A 25,466-nucleotide genomic window follows, 5' to 3' on the forward strand; every position below is an offset into this window, starting at 1 on the left:
ATTTCCCTTTAGGCACACATTTATTTCATTGATTCAATTCTTCACTCACTCATCAAACACCCTTTGCATACTAAGTGAAATGTAATTACTATTTTGAAACTTTAGAATTCATTTTCTCCAGTCGACAGTTATTCCCATTAGTCCCTGGTAGTCACATGCATCTAGGAATCAGAATATCACTCATCGCTTTGTGCATGAGGCTGAAGTTGAGGATCATGCAAAAAAAAAAATCTCAAAAATTGTGAAAAAAATTAAGATCTAAAGCTTGTTTTAGTAGAAAATGAAATTAGTTGTATGTTCTACTAAGTATCTTTTTATGAATGTGAGTTTTTAAAAAATCAAAATATACTAAATAGTTTGTTATTTGAAAAGAAGTATTTATTATACAAGCAAAAGGCAATGAGATTCTTAAGTCATAAATATTTATGGCATATAGAATTATATTAATAGTTAACAATAAGTATTAATAGAAAATAATATGTAGAAGTATATTGACTGAGTGAGCGCAAATCTCAGATCAGAATCATCTCCAGTAATCTTGGCTTAGAAGTAGTTTGAGATTCTGGGGTTAAAACAAAGTTGTATTCTAATTTTCTGGTTTTTCTGTATTTAGCATGTGATTTAAAATTTCATGGCTCATCTTGAAATTATAACCATCCTTGACATTCTTTGTTTCCTTGAGCTGGTCAGTTTTATTTCTTGACTCATGAAAATTGCAGGTTGAATCTAGTACTTGGGAAAGTCCTTGACTTACTGTTGTTAGGTATAACGTATCTAAGCTGGCATCAATTAGCCAAATAGTTAAGAAAATGAGCACACTTTTGCCTCAACACATTCTTGTGAGTGCGGTGAGGACAGACTGACTGTACCTGGCTCACTGAGTGACGGCCTTCTGTTGTGGTTTGTTGATCACTGTATATGTTTAATATTAACCAAGTTATATATGCCAGTTAAATATTCAGCTAAGCACTGATGGGCATCTGTCTATTTTCAGGTTCACAAAAATAAATTAACTACCTTTATATTTAATATTAGAACCACTACTACTAATGATGAATATGCTGAAATTACAGCAGTAGTGACCATTATTTTTGAGTTCTTTAATATATTTTAGGCACATAAATTATGTCACTTAATCCTCACAATAATGCCACGCGTGTGTGTGACTATGGGCACAGTTTTACATGTTGAGATCGTTGGGGATTGAAGAGATTCAATGCTGAAGTCAATGCAGCTTGTAGGCGTTGGAAGGAAGATAATTAGGAAACAATTGGAAGGACAAGCAAAATAATTGTTTCCCAGCTAACCGTGCTCTATAATTCAATTGTCCCCTTGCTCCAACCAACTTCAGAATGCAAACTGGGCAAAGTTCCTACAGTGTCACATCATGAAGTCACAATTTCCTGAAATGGCCGATCCTAACACTGGTCAAAAAAGCAAAAATTCTAAGTTGCTTTCAGTCCTCTGAGCAAGTTACCTTCCATCTCTACCCCCCCCAGAGGAAAAAGACCTGAGTTAGTGCCAAGCCCAGCATGGAGTATTTCATCTAGCCGCTCATTTCCTCCAGGTGCCCCAAGTCTTTCCCCTTGGGCTGCGTGCCCAACAATATCATCAGTTGGGAAGTTCAGTTGGTACAGTGCTCATGAAGGCTGAGGTCATGAGCTTGAGTCCTGTGAAGTTTTTATTCTGTTTTATGCCACAAACTACACCCATACCCTCAACAACCAGCTGTCTTTCAAAGATATGCAGATGGGCATGAAGGGGGATAGAAGAGAACATGGACAAAACCATGCAGATATACCTTCTTCACTGGGAAGATGAGCTGGCAAAGTACTACCAGGAGGAAAGACAAACGCTAGCTTTCCCAGCACAGACAGGAAAATGAGAGTCACCTGGAAGTGAGATTAACCAAGCCAGGGTATGGAGTCCCCGCAACATAAACACACGCTCGTGATTTGGGGAAATCTGTCACAGCGATAGAAGTTCTAGCGGCTGGGATGATACTTTTAACACATATTATCTCTTGACAAATAGCAAATAAAGCATAAGCCACTCCAATTCCAGGACTTTGAAAGATGAATTCATTTATCTAGGGTTTTTATTCCCAGTAAAATTTGCATATCCAAAGAAGCCTAGAAAGCTAATTTACCTATAAAAGTAACCTAGCTAGTTACAGAAACAGAGCTGCAATCCAATTATAGTCAAATCCAGTGATACTGAAGACTCAAACTCAAAACGTGTTGTGATTTTCAGGGGATTTTTAAAGTTGTTTTGATGCAGAACAGCAGACGTATATGCAAGAATTTATTAGCATATACTTATGGGATTACCAGACAACTTAGAGACCTTGGTTTAAAGTAAAGAAGCAAATTGGATTGTATCAGGCAAAGGCATTTTTTTCCTCCATATACAAGGAAAACATTGTGGCTGCAGCTCCTCCTCCCTCCTCCACACTTTGAAATGCACTCAGGGTGGAGAAAGGTCTGCGTGCTGGCTAACAGTCTATCTCGGGCCAGGAAAATGCCCCTAGGAATTTTCTGACCTATTATCATTGTAGCAGTAAGAAAGTTAAGGTCGAGTTATTTGTTAGTTTTGTTGTGTTGCTTATTTGTTTTTACATATTGTTATATTTATAATTTGAGATCTTTGTTTTTCTCATAGAAAGTTAGCTGACAGTTGCAGTCTAGCATCTTCATGTAAAGCCACTCTTGAAAATATCCAAACCCCGGAAAGTAATAGGCTAATAGCATTCTTAGCAGTTTCTCCTAAGGGTTGTTGTGATGTGTGAATATGCAGCGTGACAAGGCATCTGTGGCTGTCAGATCTGGGTAGCCCGGCGCCAGGAGGGCACGCGTGCGGCTCTGGGGCTGGGTGTCAGCGCTCCACTGGCCAGCCGTGTGGTCGAGTGGTCTTGTGCAAGCCCTTAGCTCGCTAGACCTGTAATTTCCCTTCTGTAAAATGGAGTAGCAAGTGCCTTTCTTGCAGTCGTTGTGAAGATTACATGAAATAAAGAACAGAACATGCCAGGAATATATCAGTCGCCCTAGAAAACACTGTTGGATCATCCAGTCATTGGGCTATTGGGTCATCCTCGTTTTGAAGATGAGGACCTAGACTCAGGAGCCATGGGCCTGTCCAAGGTCAGACGCGGGCAGGGCAGGGCCAGGCCAGCAGCACGACCCCAGTCTCCAGACCTCAGCGCCCTGGAGCGTCTGCCGCACACTGCGCACCGTGCGCTGGCTCCGGGCTTCCCGGCAGCAGGTGCGCAGTGCCATGCGTGCCGAGGAGCAGGCCGTGAACCGAGCTGAGCCTTCTTAACTCTGTGGCCACTGCCCTTCCTTAGGGGTGAATTTTACTAATTATTCTAAATGAAAAACAGGCCACCTCATTGGTGCCAAGGGTCCAAGTTATCCCCTGCCACTACTGTCTTCCAAAGTGGCGTCTGGGCAGAGGGAAGGGAGCCACCGTTTACTGAACACTGCTTGGTGCGCCTGCGGAACCCGGCGCCCACCCAGGGCGATACTGTCCTCCTCAAGGTGCGGGCGGAGACGCCAGGCTGAGACGGCCGAAGCGACCCGTCTGAGAGCGCACAGAGCAGGGCCAGGGGCAGAACTCGAGCCCAGCTGCACCCGACTCAAAGGCAGCTCTCCTTTAGTTTTCGCAGTGAGAGAGGCACAAAGTACCTCAGCAGGCCTCTGGGAAAGTAACAGCACAGCAGCCTCAGAAAGCAGGGGCAGCCCAGCACAAAGCCGGGAGGACAAGCTCCTCGGCACGGACCTGTCAGGTCTAAAGCTAACACAACTCTCTCCTTTTGGCTGCAGGGAAGCCAGGGAGGGCGAGAACGTGGAAAGCTGGTTTGCAGGTTTGCAGAACCTTCCCTAGAAACCAGAGCGCGTGATGCACGGCGGCACCTCTGGCGGCAGGGCTCCTCTTTTTCTGAAGAATAATTAATAAATATTTTCTTTTAGCATATAACAAACAGTTGAACCAAACAATTATGTAAACTGGAAATGACCCAAAATGCTAGCAGTTGGCAGCGGCACAGTGAAATGCATTGTCGTGCACATGTGCATTTTTGTCACTCCCGCCTCTCTGGTGATCTGCACTTAATAGGAATATTTTAAACTATGTAGCTAAGCAACAGAGGTAATTGTTGCTTTCTAGAGCTTTTGTTAGCACTCTAACACAGCCCAAATATGCATAATTAGGTATAATGTCTATAAATCATTATCGTACACATGTGGGTAGTTAAGTGGAGTGAGAGAATAGTTCAATGAATTGAGCATATTCACTGAAAATGCTTTTTATTTGTTTTCTGTAGTTCATAATACTTTAAAATTATCATAACCCTTTACACTTTCTCTTAATAGCCAACCGTGATATTGAGAAAAACTTCATTTGCATTTTAGACTATGTTTAATATATTATTTAAACCTGGAGTTCCTCTGCTATGAATTCAAGAGAGGATAGGCCATCCTATCAAATATTATGTGCTTGTTTATCCAGCCTCTTTTCTAGGAACTAAAATGTTAAATTTTTCAGTTTATGTTGAATAGATCCCAACAAAAGACTGCACCCTATAATCAGCATTATTTACAGAGGCTAGTGTTGTGACTAAATTCTTCCCTTCATCCAAAAATGCTTTTAGTTACTATGGCAATATTTACTTGATCCTGGCAGTCCAGTGTTGATTTAGGGAGATAATTACCAGAAAGGAAGATGATGGAGATGTATTTTTGAGTGTCCTTGTCAGAGACAATGTTTATAAAAAATTAAATGAGACCAAAAAAGGCACATTGTCTTCCGCACAGACGCCCTGTCCCTCAGCCCTCACACCGATGGCTTGCCTTTCTTCCCTCCGAAGATGCTCATTAACACAGAATGCTCCTCACTTGGTGTCTTTAACAGGCTTTAAGGGGGCTTATTATTTTGTGCTTCCCATCCCCCTACTCTGCCTTTGAGACACAGAAATGGCCCTTCTTCTTCTTCTTCTTTTTTTTTTTTGGATGTCAGAGGACCGTCGCTGGGTGGCTGGCACACTTCGCAGCCTGGCGTGTGCTGGGCACCACCCCACGTACCTGGGCCTTGGCTGGTGTCGCCAGCAAACCCACGCCCTCACTTGGTGTGTTTGCCCCGGAACAGGCCTGGGGAGGCTGACTGTATAATCTGTCACCCCAGCTGGGCCATTACCAGCACGAAGGGAGTGACACTGAAAACAAAAGCTACCTGGGACAGTAGCTACCCCATGGGCTGTCCTGGACAAACAGGCACGTGACCTCCTCTGGGTCACCGGGTACTGTGACAGTCAAGACCCAAGATGGCTTTGTCCTGAGAACAACTAGCTAACGTGTGGCATCCCCCAACCATCCCGCCTCCTCTCATTTCCTTTCTACACAAATGCGTGCAAATTAACAGACAAAAAATGTGATACTATTCAAGATAGTACTTGAACATGCTAATTTTCCCATTTGTGTTTTCCTCAAAATATGGAATTTTAGTGCAACAATTAAAAAACTCAACAGGAAGTCCTGAATGCCTCAGAATTCTTTTAGTTATCATCTCTGAGTAGATGTATTTTGTATTTTAACTAACATTCCATAAAGTCTGAAAGTACAAAAAGAAGGTATAGAGAGTAAAGAACATAAAGCAAATAAGCTGTGAATAAGCATTGCCACCCCAATAGAGAATCTGATGAATATTTTCCTTACAATGTATAGTGTTACGAATACCCAATTTTCTTCTATTTGGCCAAGATTTGGGAATATAGAGTACAGTAACAATAATTTTGTATTCAGCACTCTATTATTATTGTGAAGTATCTACTCCTTGTGTTGGTCAGTACCCTAGAAGCACTTAGCTCTTAATATGTTGAAAATTATGATAGCTCATTTCTTTAAAGGAAAATATCAAAATATTAAGATCTAAGTTATGTTTTATTTTAAGAAGATATCTATTTTTCTTACTAATGTTTATAAAATTGGCAGAGACCACATATTATACATATGAAATATATATACATTCATATATATAACTTGGTGCAATTTTCTTAAAATATTTTTGTTCTTGTTTTTCAAATATTGGTTTTCTTTTTTCATAGAAGAAATAATGATAAAACCTATAGATGAAAACCTTCACTCAGCTGCACAAGAAAACTCCCATAAGAATGAAGACAGATACACTTGTTATCAAGAGCTCGTGGTCAAATCTTTAATGCACTTGGAGAAATTTGAAAAAAATGTTTCTGTTCAGACTCTAAGTGACAACTTAAATGACAGTGGCATCCAGTCTTTAAAAGCAGAGAGTGATGAAGCAGATGAGTGCTTTATGATTCATTCCGATGAAGGAAGAGACAAAATCGATGATTCCCAGCCGCGGCTCTGCTCCTCTGATGACAACGACAGTAACTCTGAAGGTGCGGAGAATGGCTGGGACAGTGGCTCCAACTTCTCAGAAGAAACCAAGCCACCTGGAGTCGCAAAGTACGTTTTAGTGGATAATCAAAAAGACCTATTGGAAGTTCCTGAAATAAAAACCGAAGGTGACAAATTTATCCCTTGTGAGAACAGGTGTGATTCTGAAACGGAAAGGAGAGACCCACAGAATGCTCAGGTGGAAGCCTTGGATGGCAAAGCCCAATCTTCATTCCCTGAGATTGAGGAAGAAGATGGCAAGAGCCTGGCAGCAGTGACGGAAGAGTCCAGTGACCTGGAGAAAGCGAAGGGGAACCTAAGTTTGCTGGAGCAGGCAATTGCCCTGCAGGCTGAGCGAGGCTGCGTTTTCCACAACACCTACAAAGAGCTGGACAGGTTTCTGCTGGAGCACCTCGCGGGGGAAAGGAGGCAAACCAAAGTCATCGACACGGGTGGAAGACAGATCTTCAACAACAAACGTAAGACATATTTTTTTGCATTTATTTTAGGAATAAGATTGCTTTAGGGTTTGGAAAAAAAGTTAGATTTGATTATTTCTTCCAGATAGCTTTTTGACAACTTAATGCAATTTAAAAACCAACTTATAACTATAAAATAAACAATTTCCTTTCCCCCTCATGCTATAGATTATTCTCAGATAAAGCTCCATCAGTTTTGCAGCGTTTTCACAAGCAAAAAAGAAGTTTTGTTGCATCTATTTCTAATTTCACTACTTTTTAAATATTCAGCATACCTTTAAAAAGTACTTTATTGGACACTGCTAGAAGTACATTAGGACTTGTTGGATCTCAAATCATTTTATTAGATCAATTCTGGATCAATTCCAGAAACTTTTTTCTTTCCCACCCTCACTCTAGGGTCATCTAATCATTTTGAGCTTCAAAATGATGTCAGGTCACCTGCAGCCAGGCAGGACGCTCTGATTTTTGCTGGGATAAAATAACACTAATGCATTTAGAAGCCTGGACGTTTGCCACCTCGCTACCTCAGGGTCCTATCTGGGTCAAACTTGAATGAGAGAGTAAATGTGTTTTGAGGAGAACTTAAAATTATTCCTCAGACTTTAGGACAATTGTGTCCCTGCCCCCATAGGTACCCCTCCACTCTCTCCCCAGAGTCTTGCACCAGAGGGCGACGATGCCAGCGGTTCTGTGGAGTGCCTCCGCCGCAGTCCTCGGTGCCAGGCTGCTTGCTCAAGATGGGGATATCCAGTTCTCAGGTGGTTCTTGGTCACTCTAAAGCAGGTGTCCTCAAACTACAGCCTGAGGGCCACATGCGGTGTTTATGCTGGTTTGTTTTTTTTACTTCAAAATAAGATATGTGCAGTGTGCACAGGAATTTGTTCATAGTTTTTTAAAAACTATAGTCCAGCCCTCCAACGGTCTGAGGGACAGTGAACTGGCCCCCTGTTTACAAAGTTTGAGGGCCCCTGCTCTAAAGCCTAAAAGCCACAGCAGCAGGGGAGGAATATCTTAGAGAAAACCAAGCAGTGGACCCCAAGGGCTTATAAAAATAACATGTTAGTATGGGTTAGTAGTTCTGATTGCTGAGATTTATCCAGAAACAAATTGTGTATTTTGTCATTTTAAATCCATTTTAGCACTCACCTGTAGTCTCAGCTCGGAGCCGAGAAAACAAAAAAGGATAAAATAATGTGAGGAGCAAGATAGCAAAGCTACACAAACATCCTGCAAGGGGCAGGGAGGGGACAGAATATTAAGGACTAGTGTGTGGTTTGGGACAGGACACTGTGCTTAGCTGTGTGCACTCTCACTAATATGCAACTTGTTGAATTAACCTTTTTTTAAAAGAACTACAAAATCAGAAAGAAAGATAAAATGTACTTCAAATTCCCCAAATCCACAATTTCTAATATACTGTATTTTATTGATTCTAAGAGATATAGTTTACCCATTTTAACATCTCTTAAATCAGAAGGGTGTGCCCTAGTTTGAGTACTAGTCATTCTTTATTTCTTAATAGCATATAAAATGAGGTTTCCTTTTACAATTGATGATATCTTACAGCCAATTAAATCCAATATTTGTAGAAACTTTTAATTACTTGAGTCATAGTTTAAACTACTTGACAATCCTTTGGTTATAGAACTTTTAAAACTTTTTTGTTTTCAAAAATTAAGAAGGCAATAGAATCTGTATTTGTAAAAGTTGGCCAGTTAGAGATGTACAGAGTTACTACGAGGGCTGGATGAGTCAGTAGCATATCCTACTGCACAGGGCATGTTCCCGCTCTGGGGTGTTAACAATCTTTGCGAGGAGATCGAGACCAGATGAGTGTGAGACAGGCAAGGAAGGTGGCACAAGAGGGAGATTTTTTCCTCTGACATGAACGCCATGCTCTTAAGTCAATACCCATCCCAGCTGATAGCCATATTCTCCAAAATAACATCCTCGCTTCCCACACACCTCGCCCATGCAATTTTGCCATTACGGAGAGAACGCTAGGCTTTTAAAGTATGGATTTACCCAGGTCTTCTGATGAGTCAGCAATTATAAAATAAATTTGCTAACACGGTTACTACTAAGCATTTAGTGAGACTGTAGGTCGCAGTGTAAGTGGAGTTGCCATGTAATTTACTGCCCAGCCCACAGTAGAGAAAGTGGGAACAATATGAACAATCGTACAAGAGTATCAGGAATGAATGAGGACAGTCCCAGGAAAGCAAGGATGTAACATCACCAGAGTATAAGGTCACCCTCATTATGCAACGCTGTGCAAAGAAAATAGAAGAAGAAGAGCCAGGCTTGAGAGTCACCCCCAGCTTCTGGCTCCTTATCATGCACACAGGTTCTGCGCTCCAGGGCATTATGTCCGCATCTGTGTTTCGCCCAGCAGAGGAGAGGCGAGCAGACAAAGGTGCAGGGTGGACTGTCGGGCCCCACCTGGGCAGGTGCCAGCCCTGCCTTATCTCCAACACCCTCTCTGGCTTCCTGCAGACACGCAGTGTGGCAGGAGCCGAACGTACCATGCCAACCCTTTCAACATGGTTTAGAAATGTGGCCTCACCTGGACAAGAGCCAAGAGAGGAAGGGCATCAAATACACATTGTTGCTCTTCCTTTTTCTACCTTATTCCAGAAGGGCGCCAGCCCTCCCCGCTTCCTGTTGATCAGACTTCAAGGATTTTGACTAGGGGTCTGCAGGTTCCACAGGGCCACATCCACTTGAAACTTGGCACTCTTTGGGGATTAAATAGAACATGTATCTGCAAAATCATAGAACATCACAAAACTTCAGATGCATCTTTGCCTCTTACAAAACACAAAGAGAACAGTCTCCACATCACGGCGTTTAGATTCGCCTCTCCTTGACATGTCTGCCTGCTCGCCCCAGCCCCGGCCCTCCCCTCCCTGCGAGACCGGCCGCAGGGGGCATTGCACGCGGCCCAGTGCGCCCCATTTGCCCAGGACCGTTATAATCCAGCAACAGGGATGACCCGGTGTCACAGGGCACGTTTGCTCTCCCGACATACCGCCCTGGAGTGGTCTGTGGCACCGCGGCAGTGGCCTGTTCTCTCTGCGGTCCAGCAGGGGCCTATGGGGGCCACACCCTCGCGCGGCACAGGGCCCTTCTCCTACTCCATCGCCCCCAGCTTCTAGGGCAGTGTCACACCGAGTGTTTACCGGCGCTCTTAGCATCAAGCGTGCTCATCATCCCTGATGCTTCGCCCTCTGAGCCTCCGCGCCCCGCGCCCTCTCCGCGCCCCGCGCCCTCTCCGCGCCCCGGGCTTTCGCCCGCCCGAGGCCGCGGGGTCGCGCTCCCTTCCCCGCGTCGTCTGCGAGCTGGGGCAGTGGGGGCGGGTTGGGCTGCAGGAATGCAGGTCCGCCTTGAGTTTACCTCCCACCCCAATCACGAACGTGCGCGTCTCCAGACAGGCCGCTGCGCTGGCACTCGTGAGAGCCACGGGTCATCCTCGTTCAGGAAACCCCGCAACTCTCGCGCTGTGTGTGCCGGAGGATTGGCCCCAAGCTTGTCCCCAGCCCCCACCCCCAAAGGTGTTAGGGCGTGTCCGGTCTGTGCCTGGCTGCACCTGGGAGCCCCTCCCGGCGCTGGTACCCATGTCCTCCTCTGGGCCCTGGGGCGGCAGCTTCCGCTCTCGGCACGTCCCTTCTCTGCGGGTCTCCGGGAAGAGCTGTTCCTCCCCAAGCCTCTTCCATCGGCCTCAGTCTTCGGGAGCTGCGTTCTGGGCAAGCCTCTACTCAGGGCGTTGGCCCCAAGTGGCTCCCGTGGGGATTTTGCCATCTGGGGTCTGGGCAGCACTTTTGATCCGATGTGCAAGGCACATCATGCCTGCCCGACCCGTGGCCCCACAGGGGCAGGTGTACGGGCGGGTGTACGGGCGGTGTACGGGCGGGAGTACGGGCAGGAGTTCGGGCTGCTGTACGGGCGGGTGTACGGGCAGGAATTCGGGCGGGTGTACGGACGGGTGTACGGGCCGGTGTACGGGCAGGAGTTCGGGCGGGTGTACGGGCGGGAGTACGGGCAGGAGTTCGGGCGGGTGTACGGGCAGGAGTTCGGGCGGGTGTACGGGCGGGAGTTTGGGCGGGTGTACGGGCAGGAGTTCGGGCGGGTGTACGGGCGGGTGTACGGGCGGGTGTACGGGCGGGAGTTCGGGCGGGTGTACGGGCAGGAGTTCGGGCGGGTGTACGGGCGGGTGTACGGGCAGGAGTTCGGGCAGGTGTACGGGCGGGTGTACGGGCGGGAGTTCGGGCGGGTGTACGGGCGGGAGTTCGGGCGGGTGTACGGGCAGGAGTTCGGGCAGGTGTACGGGCGGGTGTACGGGCAGGAATTCGGGCGGGTGTACGGGCGGGTGTACGGGCAGGAATTCGGGCGGGTGTACGGGCGGGTGTACGGGCGGGCGCACGGGCGGGCGCACGGCAGGAGGCACCACCCTGCCCCTGCCCCTGCCCGCCAAGGCCATGGAGGCCCCTCAGATATGGTGGTGTCTTTGTTTTTTAATTTCAAATCTGGCTTTTTCTGGACTCTTTCAAGAAGAGATGCTTTCAGTTTAAATAAATTCTTTCTTCTTTCTCACTTTTTTTTTTCTTTTTGGGAGCCTGTTCATCCTCTGGCATAGGGTTGATTTTTCATAGAGGCTTTAACTACAGTATGTGACGTGGCAACTTAAAACCATCTCTGTATTTTAGCGCTCCCTTGCCCTGTGTCAGCCTTTGCTTAGAAAACCAAGAAAATTGAAAACATGTTTTGTGTTCCACAGGTCTTAGTTGAGGGCTTTATTCAAGGCAACGGTGAGAAGAATGTTTATGACAGTAAAACTGAATAAAGTGAGACTGTCGCCCTGCAAGGCCACTCTGTTGAATGGGAGGGAAAGAAGAATGACCACCTGAATTTCTCAATTTAATTTCTCCGTAGATTCACCAAGACCTGAAAAGAGGGAGACCAAGTGCCCCATCCCTGGGTGCGACGGCACAGGACACGTGACGGGGCTGTACCCCCACCACCGCAGCCTTTCGGGGTGCCCCCACAAAGTGCGGGTTCCCCTGGAAAGTGAGTACTGCCCATTTCTAAAAGAAGTGAGCACCTTCTTTCAGGCCACAGCCTCACAGTGGCATTCCCTTCCTCTCCCAATTTGGAATTAAGGATGGAAACAAAGTTTTCTGTCTGTGTCAAAGCAAATTCCACCTAGCCGTGTGTTTTAAAACATAGTGTATTAATAGAAAGTGTGAAGTACAATAAAGCCAAAAGATCAAGAGATAATTGCCATTGAAAAGACAGCATTTTACTCAGTTCCCAAGAGGAGGGGTCACATCACACATCCAGGGGGCCACACAGAGATGGTCAAGGGGCAGAGGGAGAGGGGACAGTGGGCAAGAGATTTCACCGTGGCTTCTGAGTGAAGGAATGGATGAGGTGGGGCGAGCAGGTTTAAGACTGGCCAGTTTGAATAATTTCGGTTGGCTCTAGAGTGTAGGGCTGTCAATATTGTCTGGTGCCTGGCTCTGGGGTGATTAGGGCAGGAGGAGTAGTGCCCCAGAGTGTACGAGCCCAGTAAAGGAGGTGGTTGGGTTATGGGTTCCAGATTGGTTGGTTTGCATTTTGAAAGTCTGCCTGTGGGCAAGCTGTTTACTCTTTCTAGGAATTGACTAGCCTTGGGAGGGGTAGTCCCTCCAGGGACAGCAGGTCCCCAGATGTCAGCATCAGAGTACAAAAGCAAGACAAGGCTTAATGCTCCACCCTTTGTCACCTTCCTTGAGCTCAGGGTCAGTCCGCTTTAGTCATGCCAGGGCAGTCACCATTATCCCCCTGGCCTCCCTGCACTGTGGGAACACATGCTCCGTGGTGTTGTCTCAGGACTTCCTGCAGCAGGCCCTGAGCAGGAGCAAGCCCTAGCCATCTCTCCACCCCAAGCCGCACCAGGAGCAGTGACACTGGAGGTCAAGGAAAGGGCTGCCTCCTTCTAAGCTGTAGAGCATCCATCTATTACATCCTCTACCTCTACTGTTTAATCGTGGGCCATACAAATCACAGAAAGGGGAATACACAACATCGTCCTTCTCGAAAGTGAGATTCTGCACGTGCCCGAACCTGACCAGCTCAATAATGTCCTGCCGGGTTAGCAGTTCCTCAAGCAGATTCTCTGCCTAGCCACTCAACCGTACTCTTTCGCCAGTAACCAAATGGCACTGGGAGGGGTGGATGGAAAATATAATCAAAATAATGACACTTAGGAAATAAAGCAGACTATATGCAGAACTTCAGACTGTGGGGAAAAGATAGAACTATTTGACAAATAATATTCTCCATCCGTTCCCCCCCGGAAAAACCACAGAAATGTGAAGGGGAAGTTATGAGCTTTTCAGTCTATATTAAATATGAGCAGAATTGTTTCATTTAAATCTAGTGTAAACATAACATAGAATTTGGAGAAATTAAAACTTGAACAAGCTTGCTGGATTTAATTTCTGAAGTTCTTAAGTGCTCATTTGTTTCAATCTGAATATATATGGAGAGGAAGCATGGTGGATTATGTAACTAAAGTCATTTGGATGCAAAATTGAGAAATAAATTTGTTAGTGTGTTATGTATTTATGGTAAATTATTCTTTCCTTTTATGTGATATTTTGTGCTCAGTTCTTGCCATGCATGAAAACGTGCTCAAGTGCCCCACGCCAGGCTGCACCGGGAGGGGGCACGTGAACAGCAACCGCAACACCCACAGGAGGTAATTCTGATGAGATGCTAATCGTTTGACGTTAGAAAATGTGAGAGAAACTTTCCACCAATAAAACAATGAGTTAACCATGTGTTATGAAAATCTCTGCATCACTTTCAAGTATGTTACCATTTGAAATAGATAAGAAATATTCTCAACGTGTGTGCAGTCAAGAAAAAAGGAAAATTATCTCATTTCCATTCTATAGAAATGTTTATATTAGTGGCCAATGATGACAATGAAAAAACTGTCACGTTAGAAGGTGCTGCGGTTATATATTCACACGGCCATATGAATAGAACATGTTCTCCTTTGCTCTGGAGCCCCACATTGCTGTTTTGCCACAGAGGAGAGTTGCTTATGGGTCGTCTTGGGTCCATCCAATACACATTATAAAGGTACCAAAAGGGCTTTGATGGTTTTGCCTGTAAACCAGGTGGAGGGCAGACATCATTTCATTTAGATTCCAACTAACATAAAGCACATATATATGCATTTATATATGGATGTATTATATAAATATAAAATGCTGACTCTATGTTTGCATTTTATGTTACAAGTAGGTTATGTGGTTATGAGGTACTATTGATTTATGAGCGTTATGCCAACAAAACTTTATATTCTGCATTTTGAATTGCAACTGAGATATAAAATTCAGTCCCTAACATTTTTCTAAAGGTCCTAAGATAAATCGTGGAGTTACCGTGCTAATTTCTATAGTTGGACACATTGCGATTGGAATGAGCACATTATCCTTAAAATATTAAGAAGTATCAGAATACTGTAGTTATTTCTCCCTTACATAATATGTTTGTTGTAAAAAATGAGTTTTTACCTTTCACCTCTGAGATGGAGATGGGGGACAAGTGTTGACACCGTAGTTTGCAAAACCCTTTGGGATCTTTCAGCGTGAGAATGATGCTAAGTGAACTATTAATATGACTTAACATTTAGCATGTGCCAAGTATGCTGTGAGGCACATGCCAAAGCAAATCACATTATCATTTTAACTCAAATCCTCCCACTTTTCTTTTTTTAAACAGTCTTTCTGGTTGTCCAATTGCTGCAGCTGAAAAATTGGCAATGTCCCAGGATAAAAATCAGCTTGATTCTCCCCAAACCGGGCAGTGCCCTGACCAGGCCCACAGGTATGAACCTCCTGATACAAACGTTCCTGATGCTCTGTTCATGCCAGCCTCCTCTAAAGCAGGGCCTCTGGTCCCCAGGTGCCACTTCACCTGGCCTCCCTTCTTAGCCCCAGTAGACCTGCATGGGCGACACTATTGCTTAAATGAACTCTTCATCCCTCCAGAAGTTCAACTTGAAATTCATCTGCTTGCAAAGGTAACATACTGTGATTGAATGTAAAAGAATCAAGTATACAGTAACATACATTACTCAAAACTCTGAGTCACTAAGCAACCATGAGTCAGGTGAGCACCCCTTTATGACCAACTCCACCTTTCTGCATGGAGAAAATGCCATCATAAGTCAGCTCCATTCAAAACATGTGGTGTTATATATTCATCCTTTGGTTCCACATAAATATGTAATGTCTTTAAAACAAGTCTTCATTCCATGATTTATAGCTGTGAATAAAATACCTCTTATGGTCCTAGTAGCTTCTAGGTTCTTCACAGTGTCTAGAAGTTTGGAAGATCTTATACCTAAATAATAAAGTATGTATGGTGATGTCTAATGTGAAGTCATATGTTTACTACCACAAAAATCATACATGTAAGAAAAGAGATTTCAGGATTAAGATAGATGATCTGATAACTGTTGTTACTGAGTCACTAAAATGTAAACACAGTTATTAGGCATTTCAATATTTTCAAGATATGGCTTCCCTTAATATTTTGCTTCTATAGATTTAATTAAAAGAGTCAAAATTGGCATTCAAATCACATGAGTGAGAAACATATGTCAAGTGAAGATCATGTATTACTGAATAAGTAGCAATTAAAAATCTTAAAATAGGATTCTTGGTTAGTATTACTGTATTTTCTAGTTTCTCCCTAAGCAAGTTATTTATTAACTATAGAAATAACATTGCTTCATTTTGCTCATTACTTAAAAAGTCAATATTATTTTAGATTAAAACATTTATGCAACTTTAGGCCTATAAATCAATTCATATCTGTAATAATATGATCAACTAGTGACTCAAATACTTTTATGTGGCAGATAAAAAGTTTTCTATCCAATCCAAAAAACATCATTGAAACTTCAACATTCTGACGAGTTGAGCATGTTTTGGTGGAGAAAAAAAAAGAAAAAGTATGTCTTAAATATTGCTAAATTCTAAAAGGTACATTTGTTTATGTTCTCTTACTATTAGGCCATAGCAGGTAATTGTTTGTGTTTTCCTTGACTGGAATTGGTGCTATGCAAATATGATGCTCTAATTTAATCCAAATACAATAATTCTAAAAGAATATTTAATTCACATTTAGCTTAAATTAGGATAATTATATTGCAAATATGATAGCTATTGTAATACAGTAATTTTGATTCATATTGAAATGATGGCAATTCAATAGATAGAATATTGAAATGCTATTTAAAATATTAGTTAAATCACCAAAAGCCTTTAGATTGAAGATGGGAGAAAAATGCTGAAAAGCCTAGAAGACACTCAAAATTCAGGAGTTAAATCTCTGGCCTCTGCACCACCCCTCCCAGGCATCAGGCGTCTGCCAGCTGTGGAGAACTGAGTGGAGGCCAGCGTTGCTTCTTCTGAACAGAATACAATAACGTTTCCTTAGTCACAATTGTGACTATTCACTGCTTATCTGATTAACAATTTTAAAAAGCAGAATGTGCACACCTTGTCAGTACCTTACCAGTACTTGCTGATAGTTACTTGAGTTACATGGCACTTTTCTCTAAAGAACTCAAAACACTAACAAACATCAAATATTGGTCTTCACCATATCTGCATAAAATGAATGGAGGACTGCACATCCCTATTTTACTGATGAAGTGCTGGGACACAGAACAGCAGCACCGCCCTGGCCATGCAGAGCCCAGGGCATCTCTCCATCTCTCACTCCAGCCCAGAGCACTCTCCTCTGTCCTGCTGTCCCCTGTCCCTTTTATTGTGCTGTGTCTCTGTGGGAACCTGCAGCAGTGATGTGCCTGTTTGCCATAAATCCTGACACTGACACGCTCGCCAATAGTGTTATTATATTTCTTTTGAACTACTTCCCCCTCTCTCCAGGACAAACTTAGTGAAGCAAATTGAATTCAATTTCCGATCACAAGCCATCACCTCTCCCAGAGCCACGGTGTCAAAAGAACAAGAGAAATTTGGAAAAGTACCATTCGATTATGCCAGTTTTGACGCCCAAGTTTTTGGTAAACGCCCCCTTGTACAAACAGGGCAAGTACGAAAAACACCACCATTTCCTGAATGTAAGCTTTGAATTCTAATATTTATTCTCCAAAAATGCATCTTGTGTGTATGTGTGTGTATGTGTGTATGGTTGGGGGTATTCGAATGTAGAACACGCTACTTACAGCTGGCAGGAGAGAAAATATATTGTACAGTGAAATAAAATAAGGGAAACAATAATAAGTTGACCAATGTTTTTTATACTAAAGTTACAAAGAATATAGTGAATAGTCAATTGATTAATTTTTCTATAAATATGGTGCCATCGTTGAATCCAAATACAATAGTTCTAAAGAAATATTTAGCTGAAAGTTGAATTAATATATTGAAAAGTTTGATAGTTGTTTTAATACAGTAATTTTTATTCCTATTGAAAATGTGGGAATCTAGTAGATAAAATGTTGAAATACTGTTTGAAATATTGCTTAAATCAGCAAAAATATTCAGACTAAAGTTGGAGGAAGAAGTGAAAAGTAAGAAACCCACAATTCGGGAATCAAGATTTTACTACAAAAAGTATTTGTTGCTGTGGAGATATTTACCTATAAATTGAGAAATTAATATAGAAACATTTAAAATGGATTAATAATCTTTAATGATAACACATCCATATAGAAGAGATGGCATAACATATAAAACTTGATGTTTTTACTAAACACACTTCTTCAAGTTATTTGGAGTCCTTAAGTATTCTAATTAAAAGGTGAGAAAGTAAATATTGGAAACAAATACAGAAAATTATTTTGGCATTACAATGACTTAACTTCCATAAAGAAAGAAGTTAAATTATGCCCCACTTAGAGTCCTCACAGTCCATGGATTTTTTTACAACAGTCTGCAAATCCATGGAATCCCTTTGATCTTATACAAGGTTACTTAACCTAAGTGCTCCTATAAATGCAGAATATTTGCTTTATTATCTGATGTTGGTCAACTCTTTCAGAGAACTAGAAGACCATACAAAACCCCTCCATGGATAAACGAACTTGAAAGGAACTTGCCCATCAGTGAGAAGCACATTATACTCCAAAAACAAAACAAAAAATAGATCCAAGCCAATATAAATAATCCCCAACAACCTGTTAGATTTAGGAAAAAATATTTATACAAACACACATACACACATAATGATTTGTATCTATCCATACAGTGTGTGTGTGTGTACAAACAATTTTATTGTACAGACACACAGTGTACACACACACACGTATGTTTAATTCAGGTGAAGCTAGTTAATAACAGCATTCTGTGTACTCACAAAGTATGCATATTTACTTTAAAAAGTACAAACATTCAGTGACATTTTCATATTCTTATAATTACAGAAATAACATTTGGTAATGTTTAAAATTTGTTTTATGAAAAGTAACAATGAAATATTTAAAATATACAATATTTAATGCAAAATAAATAGCTAAATGCTTTTATATTAGCCAACATTAAATCTTGGGCGCTTCTTCTGTAACCTTGAAAGATGTTTACAAACACACAGAGTAAAGATAAATATGTTTAATTCCGTCTCTCAGTAATGCCTTGGTACCCACAACAGAAATGCAGAATGGAAACTCAGCCTTGGTAACTAAATTGCCTTTCTGTTCACCTTGAGAACATTTCCTCCTTGTCCTTTGCTTATCTCGCTCTCCCTGAATATGCAAAATGCCAGCTCGTTAAAGGCTCCATCTATTTAGTTCCATCCAGTTGGATGAAGAACAACTTCTACTGGTTTAAGTACAAAACAAACCTGCATATCAAATAATACAAATATAATTCCATGTCTAAGTATAAATTGTTATTGTGAAAACAAACATTGAAAGAATGCATTTTTTTCCTCTACTAGAATTACTGGTCCTTACACATGATGTATAGCTTTCATATCAACATGCCTTAAGCTCTCTGTAGTCCCTGATGGGTTTCGCTAGTGTGTTTTTTATCTACAATTTTTGCTACAAATGTTGCCAATGCACCTGCCCCATAACATTAGTTATGGAGTTTTTTTCATAAGAAGTGTAAATACAAAAAATATTAAGAGAATAGGCATTCTGTCCCAGCAATCAGATCATTTGGTCTGTGAACCTCTGTGAAAACCAGTCTGAATCACCTTCGTTTCATGTACCAATGGATAATAGATTGATTGTGTTTTAATTTATTCTTCACATATTTTAATGCAAGAAGTTATATCTTAACAAACAAATCTATTTAATGACTAAAACCACGTACATGCAATTGCTAATCAAATCTCTCTTCAACAGCAAAGCATTTTTCAAATCCAGTGAAATTTCCTAATCGACTGCCTAGTGCAGGCGCCCACACACAGAGCCCTAGCCGTGCCAGCTCTTATAGCTACGGTCAGTGTAGTGAAGACACCCACATAGCAGCAGCTGCTGCCATCCTGAACCTTTCCACCCGCTGCAGGGAAGCCACAGACATCCTCTCCAACAAACCGCAGAGTCTGCATGCCAAGGTAGGCCAGTCCAAGAGCCCGGAGGGTGGGCAGCGACTGAACCGTGAGAATAAACTGCCTTTCGTGTTTCCAGCCACATTCGCTACCACCCTGCTTTCCTACCTCTGAAGCAGTCCCCGCCCTGTCTTAGGAAGAAACTCAGAGGAAGATGGGCAGGGATGAGGTGGTGGGTTCAAAGAAGATTGAAAGAGTACGTCTGTTGCTCTGTGGCTTCCTGAAGGTGGTGTGCCGTAGTTTGGGGAGAAGCAAGTTATGGAGACTGGTTGGGGAGAATTTACAGATTTCCAGGCTATTTTTGTTACGGGGAATTTGGCACACAAGAAAAGGGGATTGCTATTAAAATAAATAACACTGGAAGCTTCTCAGTGTCTGCAAATCAAAGATGGTAAGAAATGTTTGATTAAACAGTGACTTGTAAGATATTTGCAAAATTGACCCAAGAGATTTTATTACTGCACATATTACTATCGTATAACATAAGATAGTCTAAGTTGCTGTAATATTCTCCAAGGACACACAGCAAAACCTGGATACATGAAATCAACAGGAGATGGTTCAGGGAGGGTTGAGACCTCAGGGCATGCAAACACAAAATCAAATTCTGTGAAGTTTACAAAAACGCCACATTTCTATAACCCACGAAATTAATCACATGTCTCCAATAACTTCTCCTTTCCTTTCCAACTGGCAATGAGAAGTAACTTGCTAAACACACAAAAAAGCAAGCAAAGATCCTCCCTTTGACAGTGAGGGGCTCATGGAGCTACCGAGTCACAGGGATCCACAGAGGCGCTTGTAAGAGCGGCTCAGCCATTAGCCCCTGCAGTCTGCTGGGGCCAGTAGCTCTGATTGTTTTAAGTCAGTTAAAAGAAATCATTTCCCTACCTAGATGGCTGGAGCCAGCTGAAATAAAGTGCCCAGACTCATTGGAGAAGAAATGTGACCTTTGCTTTAAGTGGAAGATTGCTTGGGTTAAACACTAACCCTGGGCCATTAAAGCCCTCATGTCCCCTTTAAGTGTGGCCGGTCCCCGGTGAGGTCAGCTGCTCACCTGTGCTGTGCCAGGCCTTCAGGAGAGCAGGTAACACGGAGCCACCGAGCATTTGACAGGAGAATCGGAATTAGCTTCTGGACGAAGCTGAGCCAAGTAAACCCCAGGAAGAGTTGGTGGCCAAAAACCACTCAGAAACAATTTTTAAACAAATGAGGTTCTTAAACAAAGAAAAACACATCCTCTGAAAATATAAAAAAATACCAAGCTATCCAAATTCAAAGGAATTGTAATCACAAATGATTTACATACACAGATTTGGGAAATTTTAAAATACAACTTTAGTTATTTTAAAATTTATTTTTTAAAACCTGAATAAATTTCTCCTTTATAAAGGGATAGCTTAATAAGCATCTAGTTAGAGAAGTATTAAAATAAATTCCTTCTTAGTCCATTATTATTTGGTTGTTCAGGCTGTCCTATGAGAATGAAAGTACCAATATTATAGTTATTAGTGCTGTTTAAACTACGTGAGCAAATGGCTCTAGAATGAATGCTTTCTGCACATGTAGACGTTCCCCTGTTCCTCAGAATTCTGCCTTTAACCTTTACATTCTCCATGTTCTATTAAACTGCTGACACCAAACAATGTATAAACAAAGATGACTAAAAGTGGAGAGTTTTTTTCCTTATAAATATGTATTCTTTTCTCTTTAAAACGCATTTCTGGTCAGAAAAGCCACTGTTAAGTTGATACATTTCAAAAATTCAAATAACTGATTTCCAGCATATGCTGCTGGGCCCGTGTGGGGAGCACTCGGGCAGGGCAGCTCCTTGGGGCTCGCCCGGCACGCCCAGGTGACATGAACTGGCTGCACGCTCAGCCTCCCACTGCCAACCGAGTCTCAATCGCAGAAGCCAAACGATCGGTGTGATGACAAGGATGGCAGAAGCAGAGAGTGCACAGACCAACTTTTCAAAGGAGTTTGTTACGCTGGGAGTTTCAAAAACCATTTTCCTATGAAAATTGCCTCCCTTGACATAGTGGTTGCTAAAATAGGGTAGATGTGGTGCCCTCGAATGTCACTCTACGTAGAATCCCCTGCGGCGTGCGCACACGCAGGCACATTTGCACACAACTGTAACAGCTTTTCAAATTCTGTCCTAGTTGGATCCTATTTTCTGTGTATAGAAGAGAATCTCATAAATTCCTGAAACAACAAAAAATATTTGTTTTCACACAAGTGAGAGAAAGCCAAGGTGTTATAATTAACCCTGAAAACTGGCCTCTGGTCACAGCGCCCGTCGGGGCCTTTTCTGTCGTCGGTGTTGCGCACTGCTGTGTGCCCATTACGTGACGTAGAGTTACGCAGAAATGGTCTTCTCCGCATTGAATACTGTCTGATTTTTTCCATTATGATTTGATTTTTCCTCCCTGGCAGGTCATTAGTGTGTTTATCTCTGGCAGCCCAAACCCACAGAGCTCTTGAGTTCCTTATCTAGAAACAAGGGTGTGGAAATGGATAGCTTTTCCCTACTCTAGACATCCGCAGCTGAGCATCTGATGTATTAGAGAGTCGTCGCGGCAGATGCATTCACAGCTTGGAGGTCTCTAAGAGCAGGACCGCCCAGCCGCAGGTTAGTCAGTCACAGACCTGCCTTCAAGGAGCTCACCAACAAGCAGGATAGAAGAAGTGACCCTCTGGGAACCGCACCTGCCTTGTGTTGTTCCAAGCAGAGAGCTAGGTTTCAAGAGAGGAAGTTCCTTAAGTCCAAGGCAGGCATGGGTGTCTTCACAGTGGGTTTGATCAGAACTTCGGTGAAGCTGATTTCTCACTTTCCTTCTGTTTTCCACCCAGTTCTTTCTTTTACACAATGAGCATCTCTTCGGTTCCATAAAGCACCCAATAGGATAATGAATTACAGATCATGCGTCATCATGGGCACAAGCTTTTTAAAATCAAGCCAAAAGACACCAACCTTGAAATGGCTTTCACACCCACTTGTTGGGGCTAGTACAGGTTGTTTCCAAGCTACATGAAAGCTCACAGCTGACTGCAAGTTTAGTGGGAGACTTGAATTAGTGACCTGCAAAATCACTGCTCTTATGGAAGATCATGGGTACAACGGCTGTTTTCAGAGGGGCAACAAAACTTTTGAATTCCTACACTCTCTAAAAATAATGAAGAATGTTATAGATATTTCAAAATGTTCTCCTCCCAAAGTCTCTTGGCCCAAACACTAGAGCATGCCACCCATCTGCCTCTCCCCAACACTGAAGGCTCATACCACTGTCACACGGTCATCTGTCCACGCCACCAGCATCCAGCCCGCACCAGGGGCACGTCACGCCCGGGACTGAGGGTTCCAGCATGCATCTGACATTGCCGATCACTGCCCAACCAGAGCCCTTTACATCCTGCAGGCAGAGGTTTTCAAAGGAATTACTTATTTGCTAAAATACAACCCAGCATGCACATAATGCATTCACACCACCAAAATTGCCTGTGTTTTAAGAATCAATTGAAGGACAAGTCGGGAGAAAACAATAAGTGCTATCAATGCTTAGTGGATGTCATAATGGTTAAAGGTAATTTTGTATGAAATGTCAGCTCTCTTTCTGATTCCAGCACTTTCATTAGCTCTAAGATGTGTAGTATACTGTCCTTCGTCTAACTTTGGAACTAATATGATTTGTAAGACACAGACAGGCCACCTCTCTTTCTGCTGGCCACGGTTACCCCTCCCCCATGGGAGCACAGCGCCCGGCACCATGGGTAGCCGGCTGCACACTCCCACCGCAAGCTCGAGTCAGATGCGCTCCCGTTTTCTTCCTTCCTCCCACCCCGATCACCAGAGGTAAAAACAGGCCTCTCAGTCTATCTTTATCCTCATCGCTGCTGCTTGCCAAGCATTCTGTTGTTTGTTTTGGTGTTTTCCCCACCTGTTTAGACAAAATGGCATATGCACAGTGTGCCTTAAAAGAAAACAAAAAATTGACACTTGCTTGAAATGTTTAAAGTTCAAAGTCTGTTTTGTGCACGAACAAGGCCTAGAAACAACGTGATGTCGTGTCGACTTTCTTGCTGCCTGATACTAGGAACAGTCTGGTGGCCCTCTGGGCGGTTAGACCCCAAAAGCAGCCTTTTCCAGTAACTGTAGCATTGGGACAGATCATACCGCGTATTGTGAATGAAACGTTGCAAAGGTCTTAGGTCAGGGGTCAAGGAACTGATTGATACAGACATAAGGAAACTAGGCATTTAGTAATTGGCACCTTAGTCCTGTGTGCAGGAACCTAGGGACATGTCACAGTGCCATGACTATTAGCTGCCATCTATGGAGCACTCACTATGTGCCAGGCATGGTAACTAGGCTTAGTCTCTGCATTAACCCTTTCTATTACGTTTAGAGTCTCTGTAAAGCAGACACTATTACCCCATTCTGCAGGTGAAGAAACAGTAACACAGAGATTAAATGATTTTTTCTGAGTGGCACAGCTATAACTATTGGAACTGAAATTTGGGTTCACACCTGTCTGACCTCTTTTCCAAAAGGTCTTGTGACACCTGGACTGTCGGCCGCCCCCAACAGTTTTTGCAGATCATGATCCCAAGTCCCAGACAAAGCTTTTGGGACAATGGTTATATGTTTCATTTAAATTTTGTATCTTCTCTTAGTCATTCTCCTCTGAATTCCACCACTCTATTTATATTGAGCATATTTCACAAGTTTATAATCTTAAGAGTCTTAATTACCATTTAATAAGAATAAGATATTTTCATTTCATGTGTTTATTGCTAATACCCTGCCTACTTTGAAAACATATTTATGGTAGCTTTCAATACAGAAAAGATACTCCCCAGACAAAAGACCCTGAAGCAAGAATGAGAGCACATCCCCTGCAAGGTGACAGCCAGGCACTATTAATAATTACAGCAGAAACCTAGACTGAGAGACACTTAATTTTGACCCCCTCTCAGCCATGTGAAAAAGGAGAGATGACAGGAGACCTGTTCCCATGTTCGTGGAAAGCTTGCCAACCAGGAGAACAATGATGTCTTGTTTTATCAGTGTTTGGAAATTAATAATGTTCACAATCAGAATATTTAAAGTAAATTTATAATTTTGTTTTTATGTCATCGCTGAATGTGTGATAATTTCTAATTGTCCAAACAATATAATATTGTCATATGCCTGGAAAATAATGGAGGAAAATAGCTTAAAGTCTATTCTCTAAATGCAATGGCATAACAATAATTTTTGTGCTTCCCCTTTTATTCTTCTTCAGAAAACAAACTTCTGTTTGGTTTTTTTTCCCCTAGTTGCAGTTGTTGTAGGAATGCCATATTGTTTCCTGCTTTCAGTGACATAAGTATTTTCCACGTAGAAACGGTCACATCATATTACCATTTTACTGACTGCATAACGTGCCATTGAATAGGTGTGGCATGATGTCATTATTTCTCTGCTGGTGGAAATCTAGTACACTTCTTATTTTATGGTACAGATAAAGATTACAATGAGTAATTGTTTTAAATTTCAGTTTAATTATAATTTATAGTAAATTTATGAAATTACCTTTCACTAAAAATCTCCTACATGCATAAAATAAGCTCCTTGAAGGCAGAAAAAAATCTATTTTTTAATTTCCTTTTCCCCAAATATAGTGTCTTAAAAATATAAAGTGCTCTTTGTCAATAGTTGAATGAATAAATAGAATGTAGGCAGCATCTGTAACTCAAAAGTGGCTGAAATAAATGGCCGTGGGCATCCCTCCGAAGTTGGAACACACATGCATGGTACTAGACCTATGACTAGTCTCAAAAAAAAGTGTATATATATATATATAATTTAAATACTTTAATAAGGATCCAAAATTGCACTTGGAGAAATCAGAATATTAGAAGTCTTGAAGGGGGATGTCAGTTGTAGCTCTGGCCCCTCCCAGACCCTTGCCTCCTTTTTGTGCTGCCATTTGGAGTTTCAGGC

General features: G+C 42.5%; 1 protein-coding gene across 4 annotated transcripts in view; it reads left to right on the top strand.

The window, feature by feature from the left end:
- Window positions 1-25,466, top strand: part of ST18 (ST18 C2H2C-type zinc finger transcription factor) — a 99,896-nt gene that overhangs the window by 38,098 nt on the left and 36,332 nt on the right. For 2 of the 4 annotated variants that reach the window (XM_076005311.1, XM_012790049.3), the window contains 6 exons: window positions 6,098-6,889; window positions 11,825-11,959; window positions 13,544-13,634; window positions 14,669-14,773; window positions 16,849-17,042; window positions 19,272-19,483. In XM_076005311.1, the coding sequence (XP_075861426.1) occupies window positions 6,098-6,889; window positions 11,825-11,959; window positions 13,544-13,634; window positions 14,669-14,773; window positions 16,849-17,042; window positions 19,272-19,483 (1,529 nt within the window). The remainder of the gene's footprint in view (window positions 1-6,097; window positions 6,890-11,824; window positions 11,960-13,543; window positions 13,635-14,668; window positions 14,774-16,848; window positions 17,043-19,271; window positions 19,484-25,466) is intronic. The other 2 variants (XM_012790051.3, XM_012790050.3) reach the window with 2 other exon arrangements.

The sequence above is a fragment of the Microcebus murinus genome, chromosome 7 (assembly GCF_040939455.1).
Source record: "Microcebus murinus isolate Inina chromosome 7, M.murinus_Inina_mat1.0, whole genome shotgun sequence".
Classification (NCBI taxonomy): Eukaryota; Metazoa; Chordata; class Mammalia; order Primates; family Cheirogaleidae; genus Microcebus; species Microcebus murinus.